The 19,673-nt window shown below is 47.0% G+C and overlaps 1 protein-coding gene and 1 long non-coding RNA gene across 4 annotated transcripts in view; one reads left to right on the top strand and one right to left on the bottom strand.

The window, feature by feature from the left end:
* Positions 1-648: 648 nt before the first annotated feature.
* Positions 649-19,647, bottom strand: PRSS23 (serine protease 23). Of its 2 annotated transcripts, none has more exons than XM_070782992.1 (2): positions 19,522-19,647; positions 649-2,172 (listed from the first exon to the last, which is right to left on the bottom strand). In XM_070782992.1, the coding sequence occupies exon 2, from the start codon at positions 2,157-2,159 to the stop codon at positions 1,032-1,034; it is 1,128 nt and encodes a 375-aa protein (XP_070639093.1). In that variant the 5' UTR covers positions 2,160-2,172; positions 19,522-19,647; the 3' UTR covers positions 649-1,031. The 2 variants fall into 2 exon arrangements, with proteins under 2 accessions (XP_070639093.1, XP_070639092.1); XM_070782991.1 differs by lacking the exon at positions 19,522-19,647 and adding an exon at positions 9,149-9,292.
* The window catches only part of LOC139180711 (uncharacterized), a 64,121-nt gene continuing 53,910 nt past the window's right edge, over positions 9,463-19,673 (top strand). For both annotated transcript variants that reach the window (XR_011564964.1, XR_011564965.1), the window contains exon 1: positions 9,463-10,045. This is a non-coding gene — a long non-coding RNA (uncharacterized lncRNA). The remainder of the gene's footprint in view (positions 10,046-19,673) is intronic.

Here is a 19,673-nt window from a genome sequence, read left to right on the forward strand (position 1 = left end):
TCTAATTAGGCCCTGATTATTGTCTTCTGGAAAAGCTAGTTCGAGAAATGTGAGTGAAGTCCTGTTAAATGGAAGGATTGGCATAAACAATCTTGCCTACTCTGGTGCAACTGCAGGCCTGGCACTGCCACATGCGAAATCTTCCCAAAAAACACAGCAATGGTTTTCAAAAGAGAAGCTATTTCAAAACTGAAAGATGCCTGGGATACCAACTTACTGTAGGATACAATTGCATCTGTGCTGGTGTGTACTTGGCTGCTCAGTCATGTCTGACTCTTTGCAACCCTATGGACTGTAGCCCCCCCTAGGCTCCTCTGTCCGTGGGGATTCTCCACGCAAGAATACTACAGTGGGTTGCCATGCCCTCCTCCAGGGGATCTTCCTGACCCAGGGATCGAACTCAGGTCTCCCGCATTGCAGGTGGATTCTTTTACATGTGTACCAGTATAAATTATCTTACTGATCCAGGACTACTGTGCAAATGCCCCCAAATCCAAAACATTATAACCACCTGTCTCAAAAGTATCGTAAAAGTTCCTAAGAGTTGTATGTGGTGGGGAACATCTGGAAACATGAATGATTAGGTACTAATAAAACAAAACAAGTTGACTCTCAGGAGAAAATACACACATACACACGCGTCAGAGGTTATGTCTCCCATATGCCACATATTTAATGTCAACTTTGGAAACAAATTCAGGTGAAATAAAAATCAAAGTTCTCAAAAGGTGAAAGATTAACTTAACCATTAAGTCTTCCCTATTGCCCCAAACATCAGCATGTATTTCATGTCTATGCAAAAGTATGCCTTCAAACTGCTTGAATGATATATGACACACCAACCAGTTTTCAAATAACACTGCCGGTCATCTTGCAATTTTAAAAAATTAGGTAAAAGGTATTATAACACATTTCACACACATACACACACACACGCACACTCACACACACACCCCAATGACAACATTTGGCCTTTCCTAAAATAAGTACATGAAGACTCTTAAGAGCAGCCAGGGAGGAACCTGCCCACATCATCCCTCCCTACAATCCACGTAGTTTCCTTTAATCCAATAGCAAATCTGGGCATATTTGAGAGGGGTGATTCTAACGGCCACGTTGAAATCCTGTGGCGAACCATTCACGTCTACCCACTGGTGCCCAGAAAAGATGCCGATAATTTTCCGCTCCCATTTCTGCTGCTGTCTCTTCCACATCCTCACGTAGACCCCGGACCCGCTGGCACCAGGCTGGGCATCACACTGCTGGTAGAGCAGGTCGTAGGTCTCATCCTGGACGTCACAGAAGCGGTACACTAGGTTGCCGGGTCGGTCGTTGTCATAACCCGAGAAGTGGATCCTGCCCCCCGGCAGCTGCTTGGCAGGCGGGCTCACCCCGATCTTCATGAACTTTCTCTTGTGGGGCTTTTTGAGCTCCAGGAGGGCGTAGTCATAATCCATGCCGATGTCGTTGGCGTTGCCCTTGATCCAACCCTTGGGGACGTGGGTGCGTTTCACCCGGATCCACTGGAATTTCATCTTCTCCGGCAGGGCTGAGTGCGAGTCGTTGGCCCCTCGGCCGTCTTTAAACTTGGGCTTCAGGAAGCCTACCCGGAGCTTCTGGGTTCCTTTCACGTAGGTCTTGCCGTCGTGAATGCAGTGGGCAGCTGTGAGCACGTGCTTCTCGGCCACCAGGGTGCCGGTGCAGCCCGTGGATAGCTTCACGGAGGTTGAGAAGGGGTAGTTGAGCAGGAAATCCTTCCCAAAGATGCTGAACCTGCTGTCGTAGCCGTAAATCTGCCGCTTCCTCCGAGACTTCCCGGAAGACTGCCCCTCGCCACTTCTGAGGACGTAGATGCCCACCTGCGTCTCAGTGCGGCTGCCGTTGGCATAGAGGGTCTCGTAGGACAGGTACTGCTTGGCTTCTTCATAAGTGGGCAGTGGGGTTCCCTTATGACACTGGGGTCCACACGAGGAGGACACTTCCAGCTTGGCTTCAGCTCCAAAGTCTGGCTTGGCCAAGTTGAAAGTGGACTGGGGCAGGACCACGGGGAGGCGGTAGGCTGGCCAGGTGGGCTTCCAGTGGGTGCTGTAGGGGCTTACCTGCCCAACAGCACGGAGGAGGAGGAGGAGGAAGATGGGGTGCCCTGGAGTCCCCGCCATGCTGAGCACCACCCTGCAGGAACAAAGACAAGCGGGTGAGGAGGGTGAGGGTCAGCAGAAGCCGTCCAGGGGCATGCCTGGCATTGTCTGGAGCTGTGAAACTTCTTCAGGAATTGGGGTGTGCAGAGGAATCCCCGGAAATGGTCTCACAACACAAGGGCTTGACCTTGTTTCTTCCTGGGGCTGGATACCCAGCGTGAAACTGGGTATTTGTTCCCCTTGGTGTTTCAGAGGACCCTAAGGATGACCCGCAGAGGGTGGGTGCATGGGGCCATTAATTCCCAGATGAACTGCTTGACCGGCCCTGATACCCATGTAATTTCGGGCCATTCTTTATGCTCAATTCTACACCTTCATCCTCTGCTACCCTCCTGGTCCCCCTGAACTTCTCTCCTTTCTTCCTCCCTCTCAATCTCATTATAGCCTGTACTTGGAAATGTTCAGAGTAACTTGCTCATCTTCGGGGTGAATTCAAATTACACAGTTTATTGAGTGACCAAGGCATCAAAGAGGGATGGCTCCACAGTGCCACACTTGATGGGACGCAGATCGCTTCTAAATGGTGAGTGATTCAGAAGAAGGTGTGGGACTTTTTAATTTTGTTTTGTTTTGAATTTAGAACCATCAAAACTATTATAAGTTTACTTCCAGAGTAGACAGGCCTCTAGCAAAGGAAACACTCCCTCCTCCCTTGGATTTTATTGTATAAGACCAGGGCGTTGGGCTTCCCTGGTGACTCAGTTGGTAAAGAATTTGCCTGCAATGCAGGAGACCCTGGGTCAGGAAGATCCCCTGGAGAATGAAATGGCTACCCACTCCAGGATTCTTGCCTGGGGAATCCCTTGGACAGAGGAGCCTGGAAGGCTATAGTCCACAGGGTCACAAAGAGTGGGACGTGTCAGGGTCTTTGTCAAAGACTGAAAGCTTTAAATTTGCATCAAATAACACATTGTGACTATTACTGTTGGTTGCTTTTTCAGGTCTGTGCATTTGTGTTCCCAGCTAGTCTAAAGGCCTTGAGATTGGGCCTATGCTAGCATTCCACAAAGGTTTATTCATGGAAGAGTAAATGAATGAATGAATTAATGTTAGTGTGGCTCAAAAAACACGTTTTTTGAATGCTGCACGATGAATGCCAATGACAGATACGTACATGGAGGATGTGGTGGTTCAGAGAAAGGGCATGAAATCCCGTGGTGGGGAGAAGAACAAGAGAGGCATTCCAAGGGAGGTGATGCTTGAGAGGGGTGATAAAGCTGAACAGAAATAAGCTAAAACAAACTAAAGGGGACACTTAGAGAAAGGGAGCAAGGATACGGAGACAGGAAGCAGTATAAGTCGCTTTAAGAATTACCCTTAGCTCAGCAAGGGGGCTTCCTTGGTGGCTCAGACGATAAAGAATCTGCCTGCAATGTGGGAGACCCAGGTTCCACCCCTGGGTTGGGAAGATCCCCTGGAGGAGGGCATGGCAACCCACTCCAGCCTCCTTGCCTGGAGAGTCCCATGGACAGAGGAGCCTGGTGGGCTACATACAGTCCAGGGGGATCACAGAGTTGGACATGACTAAGCGACTGAACTGAACTGAAGCATTAGTTGGCTCTGACTGGCTCCGAATCTTCTGTTCAAGAGAAGCTGATTTAGCAAGTAGGTTAATTCATTCACAAGCAAGGATCCCAAAACAAGGACAAGGAGGGATTAGGTCTTAAGAGGCGGGTGCGAGCTAGGCGGAGTGAGAGTCCGAAAGAAACTGTTTTCCTATTCTCAAGCTTCCTCTTTGAGGATATACACCTGTGAGCAATTTTTGGGTGATTTTTTGCTTTCTTACCTAAAACTGGAAAACTGGAGGAATCATGTGCTTCCCACAGGGCTGCCTCCTGGACCCCTACACACTACCCTCTCCTCCCTCTCACTATAACACAGGAGGACATTAAGGCATGCTAACACTGAGCAACACAAGCCTTAAGCCAAGTTTACTGAGGCTTATCTCAAGGTAGAAAACACAAAGGTCCAGCTGCCAAGTATTCCCGTTTTCAAAATATGATTGCTGGGGAAGAGAAAGGAGGAGATGAGACAGTACGATCTTCTGTGTTATCATAAGCAGTCGACATTTTCCAGGGGCAGGAGGAACACGAGAGTTAATATACGCGCATATTATCAACTGGAACATTCATTTTCAAATCCCAAGTCTGAAACGTATATGTTAACTGGATCCTAGGAGTACCGGGTGCAAATTACTTACTGCAGCGGGACTGTTCCAGTGGCACATGCCTTTAGCTCTACCCATTCACCCAAACACTGAAACCAGCCACTTGCAAGGGTGTCAGGGAAGACAATAGCAGGAAAAGTCTGAAACTACTTCAGATAAACCTTTAAAAATCCATCCAGGAAGCTTGTCTTAATGAATTAACCCCCTCTCAGGCAAAATTGATCCCTATTTCACCTTTCCAAGCGCTTTGCCTGTATAGTAAACCCCTGTTTAAAAAATACTTTCAGACTTCCCTGGTGGTCCGGTGGTTAAGAATCTGCCTGCCAATGCAGGGGATGTGGGTTTCATCCCTGGTCGGGGAAGATGCCACAAGTCGAGAGGCTAAGGCCCTGAGCCATGACTATTGAGCCTGTGCTCTAAGGGCCCGCAAGCCGCCAACCACTGAAGCCCGAGCACCAAGAGCCTGTGCTCAGCAACAGGAGGAGCACCTCAGCGAGAGTCTGGTGCTGGAGAAGACTCTTGAGAGCCCCTTGGACTGCAAGGAGATCCAACCAGTCCATCCTAAAGGAGATCAGTCCTGGGTGTTCATTGGAAGGACTGATGTTGAAGCTGAAGCTCCAATATTTTGGCCACCTGCTGCGAAGAGTTGACTCATTGGAAAAGACCCTGATGCTGGGAAAGATTGAAGGCAGGAGGAGAAGGGAGTGACAGAGGATGAGATGGCTGGATGGCATCACCACCTTGATGGACATGAGTTTGAGTAAACTCCGGGAGTTGGTGATGGACAGGGAGGCCTTGCGCGCTGCAGTCCATGGGGTCACAAAGAGTTGGACATGACTGGGGGACTGAATAACCACCACCACAAGGAGAAGTTAGCCACGTGTAAGTAAAACTGCTGAACCAACAGTGCTGAGTAAAGCTCTAATTCCTTAAAAATAAGCTTTTCAGTTACCTCTAAAGACTAATTCTATTAGTTTGAAATCTCAGTTACAAGTTCCCTATACAATTTCAACTCTATTCATTTGTTTGTGCGGTAAGACCTTATTCTGAGAACTTTTTATATCTTCATTAAAGTTTCTATGTAACACTGAAAGCTACAAATATTTTATTATTTTATTCTATTTTGTTCCATTTCATTTTTTTGGCCACGCAGCAAGTAAGATCTTAGTTCCCTGACCAGGAATTGAACCTGTGCCCATTGAATTGGAAGTGTGAACTCTTAACCATTGGACCGCCAGGGAAGTCCCCACAGAACTATATGTTAAAAGAAACTGTGATTTAAATTTAAAAATTAATGCAGGTCAAATTATTCCGAATTGATTTGGTTTTTAAATACCTGATCAGAAGCTGGAAGGTAAAGTGATGTGTTCTCAGGTCCCCCCTGGGTTTAAACTGACAATGGTATTAAAGTTACAACTTCATAAGTTGCTCACTCCCTTACCAAATGTGTATTTAGGATGGTTTAGAAATTGTTCTGAACAATGATCTCTTAGTCTTCTAGGTCTGGTTTTTCCAGGAGCCTTTCCCCACCCCCGCCCCCCAGGAACTTTTACTCAAAGAATTGTGAAAGGTGGAGGTATAAGGGGAAACGAAAAGGAAAATTTATCATGCTAGTCTCTAGCCTGTCTGGATGACAAGATTCCCCTTATCTGTTTGCAAAGGAAACAAAGGCCTCCAGCAGAGGGCAGCTTTCAAGGATGAGTGGAGGATGGCTAGGTGAGAAAGCTCTTAAAAAGTTCGCAGAGGGGGTGAGTGAGGGTGTGTGTGCACTGTGGTGATGGGGGACAGACGACAAGCTACCTCCATTCGGGGCCTTTCCTAAGGCATTCACACCTTGCCCTGACCCCTGCCCTATTAATAAAACACTTTAGAATTAGCTTGGTGATTCTGCATTAATTTCTCCATTCACCTGATACTGGAATAATTCCCCAGGAGACACTTATTGTTTCCATTTTTATAAACTCTAGGTAAACCTTCACTACACCCATTTCATTTACTTAAACATAAACACTCTAAGATGAACACATTCATAATCTCACTACTGGAAAGGTAAATCATGGGAACATAATTTTTAATTCTCTCCTGCCTTTACTAATGGCTCACTTTATCCTCATAGAACTGTCTGGAAAACTCACACCTTAGAAAAGAATGAAGATTTCCAAATCTAATCCTTGTATCTAACTCTGGATGAGGAAAATTCAGGTCTATAACATTTCATTTCTAGGACTAAGCCTTTACTGGATAAGGAGTCCTTAGATACAGAATTATCTTTGAACGTTCCCAACTGAGTATATTCATGTACCACTTGATCTAAATGACAAAGCAGAATGGAAAATGAAGGTAAGCAAATATTTTCTGGCCGTGCTTAGTAATATGGAAACAGTATTCCTTTTCCAGCTCTGTATATCTGACTCACAAGAGGGCTACACTTTCCATGTTCCATCATTCACCATGAGCCCCTGTCCTGCTGTTCACTGTCTAAAAATATATGGACGTTATGAAGATGCTGCCACTTGGTAAGTGTGCTGATAACCTCACAGGGAGGGGACGCTGCTCGCTGCTTGTGATCAGCTGTGCACACCACAGTGCTGCCTGGAGGCTGTGGGCAGAGACGCTCTCCCAGTTCTGCACCTTGAAAACTCCAACAACACACATCTCCTCCAGAGGGCAAATACTCGGGAGCTGTGATATAACTCCTATAGCAAACAAGTGTTGGCAGGGAAGATCTAATCCTCAGGGTATAGGTTCTCTGTTGTACAACATCTGAATTCCTGGGACCACTATAAACAGTAATGACAGAAAGAAAGAGCAGGCAAGTTTGTGAGGATAACAGGCCTGGATGACATTCAGAAGGATGGCAGAGAGTTTTTCCATGGACTCTGTGGCCAGGGATACTGAACAGTAAAACCATGCTAATTCCTAAAGCAAATAGCTAAAAATGAACAAAGCTCTGGTAACACTCCGCAGCCAGGCATGCTCTCGTTTTCCTGAGGCACTGAACCTGTTAAAGGGAAACAAACCTAATCACATAATGGTTTAAGAATTACAGTCTTGTACAGGAAAGAAATGCAGGGTATTTACAAGCCCAGCCACCTTAAACATAATCTTGTGGTCAAACGACGTTTAACTTCGTCTCTATCAGATTTCAGGCAAACTGAACCACCCCAGTGAGCCTGGGACAAACCTGGCAGCAGAACAAGAATAGTAGAAAACGGTCAATGGTGAGACCCTGAGAAAGGAATTCCCTAGGGTCAGGGAGAGTTATGCATGAATAATGGCCGGTGGATTCCGTCCTAAGGGAGCTATGAGAAAAGATGTTCAGGAGAACCTGAGACTCTTAAACACTGCAGACAGGGGCCGGTAATGTTCTCAGACCCGCTAATGGGAACTTTGGCACTTACACTACAGACAGAAGAATGTACCCACATTCACTATCTACCTGAATAAGTTGTCAGTGTTACAAAAATGAGGTCCATATTAATTACCTTGAGAAAACGCTTCTGTTCCAGTTCAGGCATGGGAAAGTATGACAAGTTATCACCTGAGTTTATTTAAGTGGGAAAAACACAAGTGAAAAAACTTATTCAAATGCAGATGGTGTGCATATGATCACAAATGCTTTCACAAGTACATATAGTGGCTTTTGTGGCAGTTTCTGCTTCTCCACTCTACCTCCAATCCACTCCTGTCTAACAGAGCTCGTGAGAGGTGCACCTATAAGGTCTATTTTAAATGCTCTATGCACAAGTATGATTCTGAACCAAGTGTAGTAAATAGCTTGGTATTAATTTGGCTTTCAGCTTTTGGCCACAGCTGACTTCAAACCACAAATTCAACTCTTTATCACAGGGCTTCCTCAAAACGATTCTGACACTGGCCAATCTGCTCCAATCATTCGCGGATCTCCTCCTAAGGAGCAGCACAGGGACCACTCAAGTTCAGTTTCAGGAACTAAGAGAAGGCAGCCCTAGCCAACAGGGATACCAGGAACAACCAGGAGCTTTCCACCAGCTAGGCGCTATTTCTGAAGTCTCGCGGGTGTCACCCAAAAGGCAATAAAACAAACAGGACTTTTTATCAGCTGCTTTCTCACGGGATGTTTGAAAGCAAACCTAATTTGTATTCCAAAGGGGAGTGGGAGTTATCCTTCATCTAATATTCTTCTCGCTCTTCTAAAACATTTTTTTTAAACTTCTTTCAGCTTTTATTTAAAAATGAACCCACGAAGAATGTCCACACGCTGAAGAGGAAAGATTTGCTTCCAAGAACTGCTGCTAGTTCACGGACAGTGGCTCCTAGCGCAGCGCAGGGCCATCAGTCACAGAGCCAGAGAAGAGAGCCTTTTCCCCGACCTGTTTGCTGTCCTCTCCTTGCTTGCCAAGGTGTGTTCACAGTTAAATGCTCAGGGTAAAAAATTAACTTGCAGACCTTGCTGCAAAACTCAAGGGAAAAAGTAATTGTGTGCGTGCGCGCGCGCGCGAGCGTGCCCTGGGCAGGCTTCTTTTCTATTCCCACCCAGCATCCGAGATGGTAGCTGCGAAAACTTGCTTTTCCCCACTCGATCCGCGGGTGACACCGTGGAAATCCAAACGCCCTGCGGATCCCGAGTCTCCGCGGAGCTCCCGCAGGCCGCGGGTCCCAGCCCTCGAGCCCCGAGGGTGGCCGAAGCAAGGTCTCCGGGGCCCCCGCAGCCCTCAGTGCCCCTGCCTTGAGCGCAGCGGCCCTCCCTTTGTCCGGTACCCTCCGCCCCGGGCCGGCGCCCCTCGCCCGCGCCCGCACTCACCAGTGCCGGGTCGCCCGCCGGGCCCCGGCTCGCCGCGCCGCTCAGACAGGTGTGGGCGCCGGGAGGGCGCGCGCAGCTCCCATGCCGGCTCGGCGGCGCGACCGAGTGCGAGCGGGGCGGGCGGGCCGGGGAGCTGGGCCGGCGGCCGACGGATCCGCCCCCCGCGCCTCCCGAGCCGGCCTGCCCCGCCTCCGGCCTCGGGGACGCCGCGCCTCCGCCGCCCGCGGCCCGCCCCCCGCCCGCGGCCCCGCCTCTGCCGCCCCCGCGGCCCGAGCCTGGCTCGGGGCTGCAGGACCGCGGCGCGCGGCTCTGCGCAGGTGGCCCCCAGCGCTCGCCTGTCCCGGCCTCGCCGCGCCAGCCCGCGCTGGCTCCCGGGGAGCCCCCGGCCGGAACGAGCCCAGGGCCTCTGCTGCCGGCCGGCCGCCTCCTGCTCGGAAAAACCAGCCCCCGCAAAGTCGACAGCCTAGCGTTGGGGCTCTGGGCCACATCTGGTGCGCGCGGAACCCCTCCGCGAGTTTGCAAAGTTGGAGGCAAACCCTGTGCGCTCCTCACCCCACATGCACTTTTGAGAGTTTTCAGTCTTTAGGTGATGCCTGAGCTCCTTCCCGCTTCACCCAGCCTCTGGGGACCCCCCAGGGGCGGAAACCTGCCTCCGGGTGGCATGACCGCCCAGGCTTTGCATCCCCTCCGGCCGCACCCAGAGCGGGGCGCGGGGCCGGAGCGCAGCTGGGGCGAGGCAGCTTCGAGGGACCGGCTGGTTGGGGAGCCCACCGGCCTCGGCTCTTTATCGGGGCGCCAGCGGGTGGAGCCACCTCCTCGCTCAGTGGGTCAGCTTCCCTGAGTCACTGCAAGGGACCCACAGTTCAGCTGGAGAAGGTACTGATTACCCTCTGACAGGTAAGGCCCAGGAGGAGACTTTTCTCAGTTGAATGACTTGCCCCAATGCACTAAGGTCACATTTTTCCTTCTATGAAGCCATTTCGCCTGCCTGTCCTTTCTACCACCCATGTGTTAGTTCCTCAGTCATTCCTCAGTCAGTGTCCGACTCTCTGCGACCCCATGCACTGTAGCCCCCCAGGCACCTCTGTCCATGGGATTCTCCAGGCAAGAATACTGGAGTGGGTTGCCATGCCCTCCTCCAGGGGATCTTCATGACCCAGGGATCGAACCCTCATCTCCTGTGTCTCCTGCATTGCAGGCGGATTCTCTACTGTCTGAGCCACCAGAGAAAGAATTTCTCCCACCAAAGCCTGCTGTCAAAAAGAGGGGGGTCTCACAGGCTATTTCACACGTGTGTTAATGACAGACCCAGGGTGTTCACATTTGTCATCGATGTGTTTGTCACTGTTGGTGATTCTCAAATGTCAGGGCACTGTGTTAAAGGCAAAAGTTTCTTCAGCCTCCCCAGGCTTGGCTTAAATTATTTTCTTTCAAAATCTTGCATTGCTAGTTGTAAATATAAAACCAGATATAAACTTGTGTTATAGCTTTTGAACAAGCCAGGAATAAAGCAAAAATAAATTTGTAAATCAAATATAAAGTTCTTCTCCCAGAACTATAAAATTTAAATTACTGATGTTTACTCAATAGAACTCGCCTACCAACTCAGGAGGCATAAGAGACTCTGGATTGGATCCCTGGGTCAGGAAGATCCCCTCGAGGACGGTGTGGCAACCCACTCCAGGATTCTTGCCTGGAAAAGCCCCTAGACAGAGGAGACTGGTGGGCTGAAGTCCATAGGGTGGCAAAGAGCGGGACAGACGGAAGTGACTTAGCACACCTGCACTCAGCTGCTGCAAGCATTATGTATCTCTGGCCCGGAAATGAGTTCCTTCGGGGTCTGCATGGCTCTCCCCGTCTGATGGTGTGGCCAGTGCCCTATATTGACTGTTTTCTTACCTCTTTCCTCCCTTCCAGCTACATCTCCTCTGTTCACAGCCTATGTTATTGTAATAGTTGATTTTCACTTGAGTTGCATATATCATTCGAGATTAAATCTGTGCTTTCCCTTTCTTACTAGTGTAATGAGAAGGGTGGTGACTGCTGGTGTCAAGGCAGAGCTCACAGAGGCCCTGAGATCACAAGGCAATCCTTGGTATCAGGCGGTTATCCCAGTGCCCCAGAATGTGTTTATGTTCATTTTTTAAAATCATAACTATGAAAAAATTAAATTATGGGTCTCCAAGGGTCTATAGCTCCCAACTAGAGAAACACCATTAATAGTCAAACACCTGACTTAGTAGAAGAACCAGGGAAGGAATTAGAAGGAAAAAAAGAAGGGAGAGACTTACAAAACACCTATTAATGCAACGCACTGTGAGCAGTCCCGGGGAACTCAAACTGGGGTTCTATGGTACCCAGAGGGGCGGGATGGGGTGGGAGATGGGAGGGAGGCTCAAGAGGGAGCGGACATATGTATACCTGTGGCTGATCCATGTTGATGTATGGCAGAAACCAACACAACATTGTAATTATCCTTCAATTAAAAATAAATAAATTTTAAAAAATTAAAAAAAAATTTTAAAAGAGATGGCCACAGGAAGGCAATCCAGGAACGTAATTAAGAGCATGCCAGTAACATTCAACTATATGAGTACTAGTTCAGGCTCTGCCACTTACCAGTTCTGTAGCTTTTGGCTTAACTTTTCTGCACCTCAGTTTCCTCTTTTGTAAAATGGTGACTACCTCATAGTATTGTTTGAAGGACTGAATCAATTAAAACACAGGAAATGCTTAGCACGTGGCCTGACACATAGTAAACCCTTCATGAATATTAGCTCTTGTTGTGTCTGTTATGCACAAAGATGATGCCTTCCCTCTGCTTTGGAGCTCTGTACTTTAGGACCACCTCAGTTGAATTTGATATTCACTGCTCATTTGCTTTGACAGTTAAAAAAAAAAAAATATATATATATGTATGTATGTGTGTGTATATATATAGATAGATATTTGGCTGTGCTGGGTTTCAGTTGCAGCACACAGTAACTTTGCTCTTCGTTGTGGCATGATGGACCTTTAGTTTAGACATGTGAGCTCTTAGTTATGACATGTGGGATCTAGTTCCCTGACCAGGGATCGAACCCAGGCCTCCTTCACTGGGAGTGTGGAGTCTTAGCTACTGGGCCACCAGGGAAATCCCTGTCCTGGCAGTTTTTGAAATTCCATTGTCACCAGTTTGGGGAGGTAGCATCTTAGAGAACAGAATAATTTTATTCCCGTCATTCCAAGAGGGAAACTGAGGCACAGAAGGACCCGAGAGCATCTCCCTCTCCTGTCTCCTCTCCCAGAACCAGCCTCAGGCCTCCTGCCCCTGCCCAGATGGGACTCACCATGTTTGAACAGGCTCCACCCCCTTCTCTTGTTTCCAGGAGCTGTCGATAGTAAAACGGGAGGATGCTACCAGGCTCTAAGGTTGTTGCTGTGATTGCCACATGGACAGCAGCAACAGCAGATCTGCAGAGGACTTTAATTCAAAGAGAAATGCCCTGTGTAGCAGTTGTGAACCTAGATATTTGTTTTTATATTTGCCCCACTCCCCATCTGAAAAAAGAATACCATCAGAAAATCCAAAACCCACATTGTTTAAGAACTCAGATCAACTCCATAATCATAATTCTCAAATACTTTTCATGAGTATGGCAGCTGAGTTGTTAAAAATGCATTCAGAACAAAGCCCACACATTTAGCGAGTGCCCAGTCTGTATAAGGTGACTGTATGGGGGCTGTGATAAAAGAGTTGCTGTTGAGTTGCTAAGTTGTGTCCAGTTCTCTTGTGACCCCATGGACTGTTAGCCCTCCAGGCTCCTCTGTCCAGGGGATTTCTCAGGCAAGAATACTGGAGAATTCTTTTCCTTCTTAGAAATGCATTTCCTTCTAAGAAGGAAAGAATACATTTCCTTCTCCAGGGGATCTTCCCAACCTAAGGACCAAACCCGCATCTCTTGAATCTCCTGCACTGGCAGGCAGATTCTTTACCACTGAGCCACCTGGGAATAGAGGAAGGGAGGGAGAAAGCAAATATCCCTCATCTCAAGGAACTGATGCTTTGGATATAACCAAAACAAAATCAAACACAGGAGAAAGTGAGATGTAGGCTGGATCAGACTACAGCTACAGAGCATGGAAGAGGGAATTGTTAATTCCCACTCTGGCAGGTGCTGAAGCCTCCTAAGAGGTGGTAGAATTTCTACTGAAGCTCAGAGGATGAAGCCCTGAGCAGATCGTCAACAAGCATGGCATTGGGTTCCTCTACTGTGTAAACAAGGCAAACAGTGGAAGAATGAAGAGGGCAGAACTAGGCCTGCTGCTGCTGCTGCTGCTAAGTCACTTCAGTCGTGTCCGACTCTTAGCGACCCCATGGACTGCAGCCCACCAGGCTCCTCTGTCCATGGGATTTTCCAGGCAAGAGTACTGGAGCGGGGTGCCATATTGTGCTAATTGTCACTGTGTTTACTGAGTGCATACTGTGTAGTGAACTTCATACATGTTAATTCAAGAAACCAAAAAAAGAGGAACTATGGTTATCTCCACTTCGCAGGCAAGGAGACTGAGATTCAGAGGGGTTAAACGGGATACTAGTGTGTACCATTAAGTAACACAGTTGTGACTTCTGCCCCATCTGTTGCACTCTGTCAGCAGTTTCTGCCGTGTTGTACTGCTTCCCAGACCGGCATTTTCTCGTCCTTACAATAAGGAGGTTGATGAGTGACTGCCATCACTCCAACTGAAAACATCCTTTGATTCTGTCTTGCTTTTGTTCCAGGCTTGCAGTCACTTCGTTATGACCTGTTAAGTGGTCTCCATGCAGGAGACAAGATGGGACCGAAAGATAATTGGAAACCTAGGGTGGCGGGGAGGGGAGAGGCCCGACACCAACTCTGTACATGGTTTCAGTGCTGAGGTTTTTTTTTTTTAATGAAGTACAATTGGTTTACAGTGTCGTGTTAGTTTCAGGTGTGCAGTGAAGGGATTCAGTTATCCACACATATATATTCTTTTTCAGATTCTTTTCCATTATAGGTTATTACAAGATACTGAGCGTAGTTACCTGTGCAGTAGGGCCTTGCTGTTAACTATTTTATGTGTGTGTGTGTGTGTGTGTGTGTTAGTCACTCAGGCGTGTCTGACTCTTCGAGATTCCATGGACTGTAGCCCACCAGGCTCATCCGTCCATGGGATTCTCCAGGCAAGAATACTGGAATGGGTTGCCATTCCCTTCTCCAGGGGATCTTCCCCACCCGGGGACTGAACCCCGGTCTCCAGCACTGCAGGTGGATTCTTTAACCTCTGAGCCACCAGGGAAGCCCCACTTTATATATAGCAATGTGTATTTGTGAATCCCAACATTCCTCTTAGTGCTTACTTTTTATGAGGCCATGATTCACATGCAGCTTCAGCAATTTGCCAGTTTAAAAGGTGTCCATGAGAATTATTTCTAAGGAGATAAATTTCCTCATTTAAAAATCATTTCCATCCGTTTTCTTATATCTGCGGTGATAATACGGATCCAGGAGTTTATTCAGTAAGTGGATGTTTCTAGCTTTGTGTAGTGAGTGAAAAGAGAAATGGAGAGAGTCAGCACAGAGCAGGAGGGAAGCAGGCATTCTCAACCTGTCAGGGTGCCTTCGGGTAAATCATCTCACTTGGCCTGGATTTCTCATTGGTAAAGTCTAGAGGACCTACTGTTACAATCTTTGAGTCTACAGCATTGTGATCCTTATGGGAGAATGATCCACATTTGTATCTTTGGACACCCCCAGCATGTGGTCCTGGGAGAGCAAAGGAGGTGGAACTCTGGAGTCAGACTGGCTTGGGCTCAATTTAGAGTTCGTTTAGTTGCTGGATGATCATCGGCAAGTGATGTGACTTCTGTGCCTTGCTTTTCTGTTCTATGCAGTGGGGCTTATTTCAGGCTGTAGTCAGGACTCAGTGGAATAATCAGTACAAAGCACACAGCACTGGGCTAGCATAAAATAAATTCTGAATTGATATTACCTATTGTTATTACTACCACTGCAAATGCTTAATGTTTCAAACTTGTTGAATGAGTTGAATGAATCAATCGAATTGTTAAAAAGTTTTTTCCAGGCTTTCCAAGAATAAACCATCTCAGGACTTTTGTTCAACCCTAAGTCTTTTGTCATAGGTTTGGATTGGAGGCAGCAAAGAGTTTCCTGGTCCAGTCATCCCAGTCCAGTCATCCCTTAGTATCTGTAGAGAGAGGGTTGGTTCCAGGACCCCTGCAGATACCAAGGATGCTCAAGTTCCTTATATAAAATGGCACAGTCTTTGCATATAACCTATGAAATCTGCCAATACTTTAAATCATCTCTGAGCATGCGTGCTCAGTTGCTTCAGCCATCTGACTCTTTGTGACCCTGTGAACTGTAGCCAGGATCTTCCCGACCCAGGGATGGAAACTGCATCTCCTGCATCTCTTGCATTGCAGGTGGATTCTTTACCTACTGAACCACCAGGGAAGCCCAGGTTACTTATAATACTTAATATAATGTAAATGCTATGTACACAGTAGCTGATATATGACAAATTCAAGTTTTGCTTCATGGAACTTTATGGATTTTTTTCAAAATTTTTGGATCCATGGTTAGTTGAATTTTTGGAACCCATGATAACAGGGGGTTAACAGTACTGAATTTGGGAAGAGTTACAGGTTCAGATGGAGCCAGGGTTGTAGTCTTTTTGTCTCCCCTTCCAGTCTCCCCATATGGCACCATCAGTTCATTTATTCAACTAGCATCTTCAACACGAATATTGTTAGGTCTATAAATCTGTCAGTGTTTTAAGGGCAAAGCCAGATTTTTCTCTCATGAAGGTTGGATTTAAAATCTTTATGATAAAAAAAACCACAACTAGTTCTCATAATTTAAAAAAAATGATAACAAAAAGAACCAATAAAAATAATCTTTACAGCACTTAATAAAGTAAACGTACTTGTATAGCTACTGCTGCTGCTGCTGCTGCTAAGTCGCTTCAGTCGTGTCCGACTCTGTGCGACCCCATAGACGGCAGCCTACCAGCACTTAAAACTTAAAAAAAAAAAAATTCCTGTTCCTGTTAAAAGTATTGATTGTTGTCGTTGTTATTGTTCAGTCACTAAGTCGTGTCTGACCCTTTGCAGCCCCGTGGACTGTAGCACACCAGGCTTCCCTGTCCTTCACTATCTCCCAGAGTTTGCTCACACTCATGTCCATTGAGTCAATTACTCATTTTAAGTATTAATACTTGGAAATATAAGTAATCAGTATACTATGAATATAGATATGTGAAAGCGTAATATATAAAGCCTTAAAATATAAAGTAGTTGTAGAGCTAAATTGTCACACTGGTGCATATGGTAGCCTGAAAAGAAAAGAAAAAAAAAAGCTGCACAGCAAAGGAAAGCTTTGCTCTAATCCTACTTAAAAGAATATAGCAATCTAAAATTATTAGAAAGAAAAACAGGCTTTGGCACTAGCAATTTCCTGTATAATGTGGGCACTATTTGAAACTGAAAAATTAGAAACATTTTGAAATAACTGTGTGTTTCTCATTTTCTCTGGTGAAATTCAGAAGGTCTCTGGAGGCCGGCGCTGGGCTTCTCTGATGTACTCTAACTTGTATCCTGGATCTCATGAGCAAGAACAAAAGAGAAAAAAGTGTTTTTTCTTCCTTTAACTCAAGGAGAAGCAGCCTTGAAATAGACTTAAACAGCTTTTTGATATTCTCTTTTCAATGGGAATCTTATTAAAATTTCTTTCAAATCTCGATAGCTTTAAAAGGTCTTTTCGGAAAATCCTTTTGTTCTCAACTCATGTTTGTATTTCAACTTATGTTTGTATTTATCCATGAATATTGGATTCTTTCTTTTTCTGTAAGGAGTAATCTTTTATGCGGTTAAGTGTGGGGACTGGATATTCAAATTCAGTGTCTTTTCATGAGGTTTCTCCTCTTTCCTGGCAAATTCTACTCATCTTTTAAGCTCAAATATCAACTCTTCTGTGAAGGCTTCTAAACCCTTCATTGCTAGAATTGTAAATTCATACTCTGTGTCTTCAGAGAACTGTATTGAAATTATATCTTACATTGTAACCATATATTTACATGTTCAGCCTCAAGCGGCCCAGAGCGTCTCACGAGTGGGACCACTGGCTTGTTCTTCTAGACCCTATGGTTTTCCTCTGTCTTCTAAGACAGCCTGGCTCAGGATAAAGGCTCAATGAATTTTTACTTAATAAAATGATTGAATGAATGAATAAGTAAAATTCTAATTAGCTTAAAACATAATGTCTGAAATAATTTAGTTTGCCATTGCAGCCATTAGGAGCAAGGCATACTATATGTGAAATTTTAACCAGTGGGGCTCTAATATTTTCCAGGATGTAAATCCAAATTACTGTTTGATGCCCATTCACCATTCTTTCCTTTCGGGTCACTTAAGATAACAAATTCAATTTCTGCTTGGTGTGCTGGTTACATTTCAGTACTCATGCTATGGCTACATGTTGGTCTTCTTAGGCATCATCTGTCTAAGACTCGGAGAAGGCAAAGGCACCCCACTCCAGTACTCTTGCCTGGAAAATCCCATGGATGGAGGAGCCTGGAAGGCTGCAGTCCATGGGGTCGCTGAGAGTCGGGCACGACTGAGTGACTTCACTTTGACTTTTCACTTTCATGCATTGGAGAAGGAAACAGCAACCCACTCCAGTGTTCTTGCCTGGAGAATCCCAGGGACGGGAGCGCCTGGTGGGTTGCCGTCTATGGGGTCGCACAGAGTCAGACACGACTGAAGCGACTTAGCAGCAGCAGCAGCAGCCCCTGCTGAATCTCTGGCCTGCATATCTTTGGTTGGCTATATGAGTTGCGTTCTTGACAGAGACTCACCTTCCCCTTGATTGGTTCAGATGAAGAAATTTTATGGGAGTGCCGACTTATGGCAGTGAGAACAGGGTGGAGGGGACAAGCCAGCACAGAGAGCACCCAGGCTCCAGCAGCAGAGGAAAGCCGTGGCTGTTGTTGGGACCGAGGGGGAGAAGACCGCAGCAGAACCTAGTTGCATGCGCACGCCCAGGAGCCCTGTGTCAATGGGACGGCGGCTGCAAGCATTGCGGGAATCTGGTTCCCAGGAGGAAGGGAATGAGCGGGAGAGGAACACTCTGACCTCCTCTTTTCCCACCCTGATCTCTGGAGCTGCCAAAGTGAGCTCACAAGGGAACTGACCGTGCTGTCTGTAAGGCTTAACCTCCTGGATACAGGGCAGGGTGCCGAAGGGTGGAGAATTGCTGGGAGACTGACAGAAAATCCCAGGGGGCACAATAGTAGGGAATTTGCCTGCCATGCAGGAGAAACAGAAGATACAGGTTCAATCCCTGGGTCGAGAAGATTCCCCTAGAGTAGGAAATGGCAACCCACTCCAATCTTGGTGCCTGGAAAATCTGATGGACAGAGGAACTGAGAAGGCTACCATCCAGGGGGTTGCAAAGAGTTGGACATGGTTGAGCACACACAAATAAAGACAGAATAACCAGAACCCTGGGAGAGCCTAGTTTCCTCATTTGCAAAATAGGGTGATGACAATGCCCTCCTACCAAGGTTATAGTGAGGATTAATCTAGGAGTTGCATCAAAATACTTCTTAACATATGTGGTGCCTGATTTTCTACTCATTAGCTACGACTTCTTCTTATTTACAATAACAGCTCTTTGAATAGCTCCTGGTGTGTAAAAGCTAATTGAGGAAGGTATCGTGTGTTGGTTTATTTTGAAGCCCTTGCACATCCAGCCCCAAACACTGTTGTAGCAAAGCCCAAAATAGATGGCCTTTTGTAGGCAATGGGGAGACTTTTTGAACAGGGAAGACTGTCTGTTTGGGCTGACATCATCAGCCAGTGTGACCTCGAGAACAGACACCAGTGAGCTAAATTTGAGACTTGTTTTTAGTTTTCAGCAGATTTCTTTGGTCACTGTGCAGACACAGTCCGAGGCCCCTAGTTTTCCTTCACGTCGGTAGAGAGGAGACTTGCTGAAGAGCAGACGAGCTCAGCAGGACCAGCGCCCCATAGCCATCTCTGGGAATGGCGGTGGTTTCTCACATTGTGAAAGCCGAGTTAGGGTGGCCAGCCCTTAACAGAGGAGGGATTGTATCTGCAGAAGCCTTTCACTTCCTGCTCTTTGAAACCAGTAACCTGCTTTATTTCAAATGCAGGGCCACCTGGCTCCTGCTGCCTTTGGTACACAGATTAGGGAAACCACAAGCATGGCCATTCGTGTTCTTTTCCCTTCAAAGCCTGCGGCATGCCATGGAAAGCCAACTGGCTCTCCACCTGATATCGGGAAAGTCCTCGCATAGGCGCAGGGGTGGGGTGGGGTGGGACTTACCCACATGAAGGCAGGTGGATGTCGGAGCTGGGACTGCAGCGGGTGCTCTTGGAGGAAGGGCGGGTTCAGGGTGACAGCTCAGGGAGCCTGTCTCCCTGATGAAGCAGTGAAGGTCACGCTGGGAGGAGACTCTGGTATTGACACTGGCAGCT

This window comes from Bos indicus, chromosome 29 (assembly GCF_029378745.1).
Source record: "Bos indicus isolate NIAB-ARS_2022 breed Sahiwal x Tharparkar chromosome 29, NIAB-ARS_B.indTharparkar_mat_pri_1.0, whole genome shotgun sequence".
Taxonomy (NCBI): domain Eukaryota; kingdom Metazoa; phylum Chordata; class Mammalia; order Artiodactyla; family Bovidae; genus Bos; species Bos indicus.

What these genes read in the sequence shown, in the direction of transcription:
- PRSS23 (XM_070782992.1), bottom strand. Translation starts at nt 2,159, where the DNA reads ATGGCGGGGACTCCAGGGCACCCCATCTTCCTCCTCCTCCTCCTCCGT.